We start from the raw sequence: 9,088 nt of genomic DNA, 5'->3' as shown, positions 1-9,088 counted from the left end.
GATCACGCCTGGAAAATCTGCCTATCATCCGTATCTTTAGCGCGGCAAATGCTCCGTGTGACCGGCGCCTAGGTTTAGCAATCTATTCTTGAATTGCTGCAGGTATAAAAAATACTGACGTATTAAGAAATCAAACACTATCTTGCTTAGTAGCACTAAATAGAGCTGTATATTAAATCTCCTCAGATAATATTTAACAATAGACCCAGAGATTAATAGCAGGATCACATTCTGCAAAAATATTTTGTTGGCTCAAATATTAATCTTTATGTCTACTATCTACCCATCTATGAAAGCTTCAGCTTAGACCATTAATCAAGACTGTCAGAAATGTCCTCATTTTTAATGACTGATTTCATTTTCAGCCCATTTATAAAGACTGTGAGTAATCCAAACTCCAAGATATCTGCATGCTGCCATTTTCTGTGGAATATTGTGGACATTAGTTTCAGTTGAAGGGAAAGATTCTTACAAAATCACTTGGATTTTCATTAAGTTGATTTTAAAGCCAGACCACAATCAAAACTTTTTACCATAAATCATTACACTAGGTGCTATTTCAGACTGGGAAAGAGAGGGCCATACAGTCAATTAATAGTACTGTCCAATAAATCCAAGGCCCACTTTGGTATCACAGCCATGATCATAAATTGTAACAGCCAAGGATTCAACAAAGAAGGGGCTGATAAAGGGCATCTTTGCTGTACCTCTGAACAATGAAGAAAAAGGGGGCCACACCAAGGCAAGATGAAGAAATAAATTGATACAGAGGGAAATAGAATCCTATATATATACTTGCTCTACATATTGGCACTTTCTGGCTCTCCCCTTGGTTTTGCTGTGCACTCCATCAGCCATTGGCCAGTCAGCTGCCACTCAAGAGTACTTGCGTGCCATTGGCTGGGTTCTGGGTCCGCTCCTCTTCCCCACCCCCTGCCAGCTTGGCCACTTTCCTGACAGAATAAACTGCTAAAATGGCTGTCTCTCCTAACAGCAACACTTCTCCTGGTTGGCTCCTCCATGGCTGGCTGGCTACTAAGATAGGCCAGCAGATGTCAAACCATTCTCTTCAACCTCTTGCTGTGCAGTTGACTCCCCTAGGGTTGCCAATCTCCAGGTGGGACCTGGAGATCTCCCACTGTTACATTTGATCTCCAGATGACAGAGATCAGTTCCCCTGGAGCAAATGGCTGCTTTGGAGGGTAGACCCTATGACATTATAACATGAGTCCTTCCCCTCCCCAAACACTGCCCTCCACAGGTTCCACCCCCCAAATTTCCAGGTATTTCCCCACTCAGAGCTGGCAACCCTACTTTCCCCTCAGTGCCTGTTGCTAGGCAACCTAGCATGGTTCTGTCAGTAAAAGGCAGGGAGAGGAGGCCCTTTCCTTGCCTATTTTAGCCTTTGGGAGAAAACTCATTGAGGCCAGTCCTGACTAGGGTTGCCAGCACCAGGTTGGAAAATTCCTGGAGAGTTTGTGGTGGAGTCTACAGAAGCCAGAGTTTAAGGAGGGGAGAGGCCTCAGCTGAACAGAATGCCATAGAGTCCACCCTCCAAAGCAGTTATTTTCTACAGGGGAGAGAGAGATTTGTTGTCTGGAGTTCAGTTGTGATACCAGGAGATATCACAGCCACTGTGGAGTAGCAGTTAGCACTTCAGAGCAGGGTCTGCCAGACCCAGGTTCTTGCTGTGGAGATTTTGTGGTGGAGTCTACAGAAGTCAGAGTTTGGGGAGGGAAGAGGCCTCAGCTGAACAGAATGCCATAGAGTCCACCCTCCAAAGCAGTTATTTTCTCCAGGGGATGAGAGAGGTTGTCTGGAGTTCAGTTGTCCAGGTGAGAGCTGGAGATCACTCAGAATTACAACTGCTCTTCAGGTGGCAGAGATCAGTTCCTCTGGAGATCAGTTCCTCGGTGTCATTATACCTTGCTGAGGTTGCCACAGCACTCACCCTGAGTCTCTTTTTAGAGCTTGTTGTATTTATTTCCATAACGGGCCTTATTCCTAGTAATTAGTAATTATACAACCCCTACGTGTTTTGCATGCAGCTTCATCAGGGGGAGTCTTTCAGATTCTTTTGAGTTCTGTTCCCATACATGCACTAGAACAAAACTGCATGCAAAACACTTATAAATGAGTACAGTTATTTTTAAAAGGTTTGCAGTTTGGTGTTCAGTTTAGTCCATGTTATTAACATGAATGAGCATTTTTGCACAGCCTTAATTGAATGGTAGCTGCCCCCATCATTACATTACCTGACTCAGCCATCCATGATCCTGGGGTGATAATCAGTTTCACCTGTTGCATAGGCAGAAAAGCAGCTGCAGGGGATAGGGAAATGAAACTTTACCATAATGGCTGCTACATGGCAGACAAGCTGTTCAGCACGCTGCTCAATTTGGATGATGTAAGGTAACCAGATCTCAGGCTCGGCTCAATAGAAGTAGAAGGTTTTCTCCCTTTTGGGGGGTGATTTTTAAGGTGATTTTTAAAGTTGAGTGGCTGAAGGGTAGGGATGAGAGTGGAAGCTGCTACAATAAAGTGCTGTAATTGGTGACCTTAGATCACTTCTCCCTCTGTTTACTTACATAACTGGAGTATATGTCCCTTGTTTTTTTGTTTGAATTGATTAGTGCTCATAAAACCAAGAGTATTGTCTAATGATAGAAATAGTATTATGGTGTAATTGTGGTGATTTCATTTTTTAAAATTAACTGCAGACCTGTGGCATGTAGTTCAGATGGAGGTTGACAACTATGCTTTCCACTATATGGGAGAAAGTGGTCTAATTGCATGAAACAGGGACATGTGAAATTTATTTAGACACCTACGAACAGCTCACTGAATGCTTGGCTTCCTGCTTGTGGCTGGTGAGCAGGATGAGTGCTCAAGCATCTCTAATGCAAAAGTATGTTTCCATCTGCACAGTGATGGAACTTTAAAATACAATTAAAACCCTTCAGTTGAAGAGAAGATACAGGGCATTAACAGATTCACTTCAAAAAAACACATGCATTTTGTTTCTGCACTACATTTCCAGTGGCAGAATGGTACTTCCATCAGCAGATGAGAAGGGGAAATTTTCACTAATCCCGCTGTAAGCCCTCCTTTTGCCCTTATAGTATTAAGGATGGTTCCCTGACCCCCAGAAACAGAATTTGGGAGGAGGCTCCCATGTGAAGAAAACAGATGTAGTACTGTTTGACATTTCATACTTGGTTATAACTTAGGCTCCATACAGAAATTTTCCCTTCCTCTTTTAGATTGTTTCTAATGCTTACCAAGCTTACTTCTCTGTCTTAGCTAATTCAATTTGACCTGGGGCCACAGACCATGATTAATCTATTCTTGTCACATCTATATTTTTTTTCAGAAAGGCAGTAGGTTCAATTAAAAATAAATGTCCTTACCCAGTGCTTTTTGTTTGTTAGAAAAGGTTCCTGTGGTCTTATATAAGATGGCACCTATTTCCACCAGTTCTCCCTTCCCTCTGCAGATCCCTGCTAGCCTGTTCCTGAGGATCCACCCAGGATGGCACATGAGGATCAGGATTCTGGAGAGCCCTGAAAAAGGTGCTGATACCATCACAAAAAGCTCTGCCCTCCCTTTCTTTAGCCAGTCCTATATCTTTGAGGAGGCTCCTTGTTTCCACATTTTAGCAAAAGTCTGCCTAGCTGCAGTTGATAAATTTAAAGTGATTCCTTGCAGGTACTTTTGGATCATTGGCATGAATTTCAACAACAAACTCTCAGACTACAGTTCCCAAGTCTTGCTTTAGGAGGGCGGTTACCATATTCCAAAACTGGTTTGCTCATTTACATGTCTACCACATGTGAAAAGAGTTTGCTTTTGGGGATTTACAATGCCAACACTACCATCCAAATATCTATATTTTTCCTAGCCTCAAAGGGGATAAATGCTACTTATGCAATTTCCCCATTATGTTCTCCTTAAACAGGAGGCTAACTGAGAATGAGGAATCATGTGTGAATATCTGTTTCCAGATGTTTTCCTCCATTTCATAATCCAGATTTTTATTCAATTTAACATAAGATTATTTTTCTTTATGTTATACTCTAAGCTTAACAAAGGATCATATACCTGAGAGAAGACATTTGTTTCTAGAATGATAATATAAAGATATTTTCTAGTCAATTATATTATAATTTGGATTCAGTGCAAGGACTGTGTGAGGCCTCTGCAAGGATCCCCAGTCTTCCTGGCTTTCCCCTCTCCTGAACAGCCCCAGGATAGTTTATTCTTAAGGTTGTAGGACCCATATGGTTTAATAGCCATGTTAGTTGGGAGCCTTCAGTGTGGAGTGGGAATGGGATGAAATTGCTCTCTTCTTCCTCTTCCTTCCCCTTCTGTCAGTGGAGCTCATGCAGGAGGGAATATTTTCACCACTTTCACCACTGCAGCCTTCTGATCTACATGGTATTTAATGCATATGGATCCCACAGCCTCAGGAATAAAATTTCCTGGGGCCCAAAACAGCTGCTGGGGGAGGGGAAAGCAGGAAGACCAATGACCATGAGTATTTTTGCTGAGGGATCACTGGACCCCACCATTTAATGGTTCTTTGGTTCCCTAGTCTTGTCATCTAATGTTCCCTAGTCTTATCATCTAAGCATATTTTTAAATGTAGTTTTAAATGTTTATGGTTATGCCAATCAGGTACATTGTACCGCTTTGTTAGCCGCCTTGAGCCTGTTTGCAGGATGGGCGGGGTATAAATATAATAAATAAATAAATATAACCTAAATACATTGCAAACCGTCAGCAGTTCTTATCCAAATAACTCTTGGAAGTGTTGAATAGCTGTAAAATAGTTCAGTGATTGTTTCAGCACCATGGAGAGCACTGACATTGCTTCCTGCAGAAATAGTCTCCCAACAAGTTTACTACTATAGTTATCAGCAATTGTTCCCTAAGATGCTGCCCGCCCGCAGCCTTGGGGACTGACAGATCAAAATGAATTTCATTGGGTTCATTTTCTTAACCTCCAAAATGACAATATTTTCAAAATTATACATGCTTCTGTTTGTACATCTCTCTGTGTTTAGAGTCACGCATATGGAGAGAGGAAATGGGAGGCAGAGATGCTTCATGCATGTGTTGTCTTGTATCAGAGGTGTAAACTTGGATAAAAGCAGATGCATATAAAATTAATAGGCAAGGAGCTTGGGAAGGGTCTCAATGACCCCTCTTGCCATTTGCAGATTAAACTGAGAAAGGGGAGGAGGGTGTCCTGGCACGCTAGAAAAATCTGTCTCTGTCCCTTTAAACTCTTGAAAACCAAACAGTTTCACCGGTTTCACAAGCTGGGTGCAGCATATTGGCTCAGAGAGACAATGATGCCAGATCAAGGACTGTCTCTTCCTTATACTGAGTAACACAGCTTATCTGAATAAAGGTAAGGGAAAAATATTGTAGCTATTGTAAATCCCACTTGTTCCATGTCTGATGCTCTCTGTTGTTACTGCATGTTTAAACTGCATGCATCTTTGTGTCTCAGTGTAATCCTGTCTCTCATTATTATTTCATTTATTTTGGCTGTTCTGGGGCGGATAGGCTTATTTTATCAATGGTTTAGTTCCGGAGTTCCTCTAAGAGGGACTCAATTTGCTTTTTTCTTTTATGTGTCATCCTCTCTCTTTAATTTAATTAGACCTCTGATTTTGACAACTCTAGAAGAAACTTAAATTATCGTGTGTGGTCACTTCTGTTTCTTCCAGCCTCCCCCCTCTCCAGTAGATGCATTTGTATGGCTGCTGGGTCTAAATAGTTTTCCCAGCTTCACATCAATGTTTTCATTGTTCCATTACACTCTAATATATATTCTTCTGCAGTCAATTTCTATGTTTACCCTGAATGTTTAGTTTATTATACAGTGAGGGACATGGAAACATTAATATAGTGAGTAGAGTCAGGATGCAGAATGTGCAATGTGGGGAGAGTAGCTTAACAAAGAATGATAAAGGGGGAAACAATGTGCAATGACTGATAACTAGATTTTTGACCCTAAAGAATCCAGTTATTGCAGTCCATGTCACTGAGTATTGCACTTAGCTTGTCTCAGTTTGGGCCCCAAGACTAGCAAGCATATAGTGAGAAGAAGGGGATCTGATAATGTCACATCTGCCTGGATTCCAGCTTCCTGAAAAATCTCAGGTCCATTCCTTTAAATATAACATTTCAGGTTTTTCTGGTTCATAGAAATACTGTTAAATGTGTAGGCATTTATTAGACCCCACCCCCAAGCCACCAGTAATCTGAGTAGAGTTTTTATTGATTGGAGGAGTGCACGCATTGGACTCCTCAGCTTACTCTTGCTCTTTTTTTGCGTACTGACCCTCAACTTTTAAACTATATATTTTAAAATGTATTTTAGTCTTCCTTTTCTCTTAAACTTGAAATATTGCAGTCTCACTGGGTTGGGTCCTATAATCTCCAGGTGCATAGACTCTAGATCTTTCCTGTGATCTCCTTCTCCCTGCAATTATTTTTAGCCCTGGAAATATGGGACCCTATGGAACAGCCTTGCAGGTGAGGAGGAAAAAGAGGGAAACATTTCATGGTAGAGGCACAAACTGCATCCATGTGGTTTTTTGACCATGTGAGTCCTGCAAATGTGGGAATAAGCTTTCTCAGGGTCTCATAACCATCAGCACCTTCCACTGCCAAATCAGAGGAACTAGCCTCTAATAATTTACAAATGAATATGTATTCTTAAGTGTATATTTTCAGTTATGTAAATTTCCCCTTGTAACAAATTAGTATTACTTATATCTGGGTTAAAGATGCAGGGACTGTAATATGTTGAGTTATAGGTATTTTGTAATCTACACCCATCAGTTTATGCACAAAGGGTTCACTAAAATCTCTGGTTTATTATCCTACAGGCCAAATGGCTGAAGTTTTGGAAGGTTCTGGCACCATTCCCACCAACTACACATCAGTGGCCCACAGCTCTCCTATGAATGGGACCTTCATGGTTTTCCATGGCTTGCAGCTGGTACAACAGCTAAAGTTGCTGATCATTTTGATGTACACAGGTGTGGTAGTTGTTGGGATGGTAGGCAACTGCCTTCTGGTTCATGTCATCCTGCGTGTAAAGAAGATGCACAATGTCACCAACTTCCTCATCGGGAACCTTGCTCTTTCTGATGTGGCCATGTGTGCCACCTGCGTCCCACTCACTCTTGCCTACATTTTTGAGCCTCGTGGCTGGATTTTCGGCAGCAGTATGTGCTACTTTGTGTACTTCATGCAGCCTGTCACAGTCTATGTCTCCATCTTCACCTTGGCCACCATTGCTGTGGATCGGTACATTGTCATTGTGCACCCACTAAGACGCCGTGTGTCTTTGCAGCTCAGTGCCTACATGATTCTCTTCATCTGGATTCTCTCCTGCTGCTTGGCACTGCCAGCCATGGCACATACCTATTATGTGGAGCTGGGTCAACAGGGAGTCACACTGTGTGAAGAGTTCTGGGGGGACCAAGAGCGTCAGAGGCAAACCTATGCTATGTGCTTGCTGCTCATCACCTACCTCTTCCCTTTGCTGGCCATCGTGGTATCCTACATCAAGATTTCTCTCAAGCTAAAGAACAGGGTCATGCCAGGTAGCATGACTCAGAATCAGGCTGACTGGGACAGAGCTAGGAGAAAAAAGACATTTTGTCTCTTGGTTATGGTGGTGGTGGTCTTTGGGGTGTGCTGGCTTCCCCTTCACACCTTCAACCTTATTCGGGACATTAACATTAGTGCTATTGATTCTTATTATTTCAGTCTGGTCCAGCTGTTTTGCCATTGGTTTGCCATGAGTTCTGCATGCTACAACCCCTTCATTTATGCCTGGCTACATGATAGCTTTAGGGAAGAGCTTAAAAAATTACTTGCTTGGCATAGGAAAATAGTTCCTGCTGGGCAAAGTGTAACTGTTAGCATTGTTATCTGAGCAGCTGTCCTGTATGTGGTCATGCAATTCTCATTGAACCCTTAATGTCTATGAGCAAAATGATTCAAAGTTGCAAATAGCAGACAGTGGTCATGATGACTTCCACACTGGGCAAAACTGAGACCTTCTTTGCTTATTATGGATTGGTCTTAACCATGCTTACTTGTAACACAAATTTACAGTCTGATTTGTAGATGGATTCCTTGGAAAGACTCAATCTGAAAAAGAAAAGGCATTTGGAGTTTGGTATTTAAAATCATTTTCACTTTTGGTCCTTAAAAGCATTCTGTATAAATAGTATTTTAGTGTCAATGTGCAGGTACAAGAAATGTATTTCTTGGTATGACGTAGAAAAACTTTGTTTAGAAGAGGTGTGAATGTAATTAAGATCTAATATATGTATTTAAAGCTCTGATAATCTAAAGTTATGTGTATGTTGAATTACAGAGGCATACTTGGACAGGTGTCAGAAAACCCCAGTAAAATGTCAACATTTTAAGATACATATTGTGAGAACAATGTCAGCTACATTTTGTATGCTTTCACAGACACCTGAAATATTTAACACAGTATTTTCACAATTTATGATTCCTTGAAAATATTAAAGTTAGAATTCTGTCTACTTCCTCCTTCTCCCCCCGCCCCCAATTCACACATTAACAGTTTCTCTCATAAGTGGAAGAATATACAAGTTTTACTCCATATTAGAATACATTTTCATTATTCTCAGTGTTACATGATTCTAAGAATGCATAGTTTTATCTATTGGAACAATAGTGTGACATTGTATCTTCATTATTGTCAGGACATGTCACAATGATAGATTGTGATGTGCTGAAATATATAATTTCATTTGGGTACTTAAATCTGGTCACTGGACCTGTGATTGGGCAAGACACATCTCTCTACAAACTGGAAGAGGGCCCCAGGTTTACAGAAAAATGTGAAATCTTAAAAAAATGCATTGGGCAGCTTTAAAATTTTTTTAAAAGGAGCTTCTTTAGCTTTAAGCAACGGGTTCTCTTAGTGGTGTTCCCTCAAAGCTATGGAGTCCTGTGAGCAAAAATTCTACTTTGTGAGCTCCTGGCATTAAGGTTGTGAGCAGGTGATTTGGTTACTGCATAA

General features: G+C 41.3%; 1 protein-coding gene across 1 annotated transcript; it reads left to right on the top strand.

The window, feature by feature from the left end:
• Nucleotides 1-6,910: 6,910 nt before the first annotated feature.
• Nucleotides 6,911-7,963, top strand: LOC107117010 (prolactin-releasing peptide receptor-like). Its single transcript, XM_015419042.1, has one exon. The coding sequence runs from the start codon at nt 6,911-6,913 to the stop codon at nt 7,961-7,963; it is 1,053 nt and encodes a 350-aa protein (XP_015274528.1).
• Nucleotides 7,964-9,088: the final 1,125 nt, after the last annotated feature.

Source organism: Gekko japonicus, unplaced genomic scaffold (assembly GCF_001447785.1).
Source record: "Gekko japonicus isolate JY-2015 unplaced genomic scaffold, Gekko_japonicus_V1.1 scaffold4890, whole genome shotgun sequence".
Classification (NCBI taxonomy): Eukaryota; Metazoa; Chordata; class Lepidosauria; order Squamata; family Gekkonidae; genus Gekko; species Gekko japonicus.
This window is presented reverse-complemented; position numbering and strand designations above follow the sequence as displayed.

Bases quoted from the DNA above. Each gene is read 5' to 3' on its own strand.
- LOC107117010 (XM_015419042.1), top strand. From the start codon at position 6,911: ATGGCTGAAGTTTTGGAAGGTTCTGGCACCATTCCCACCAACTACACA.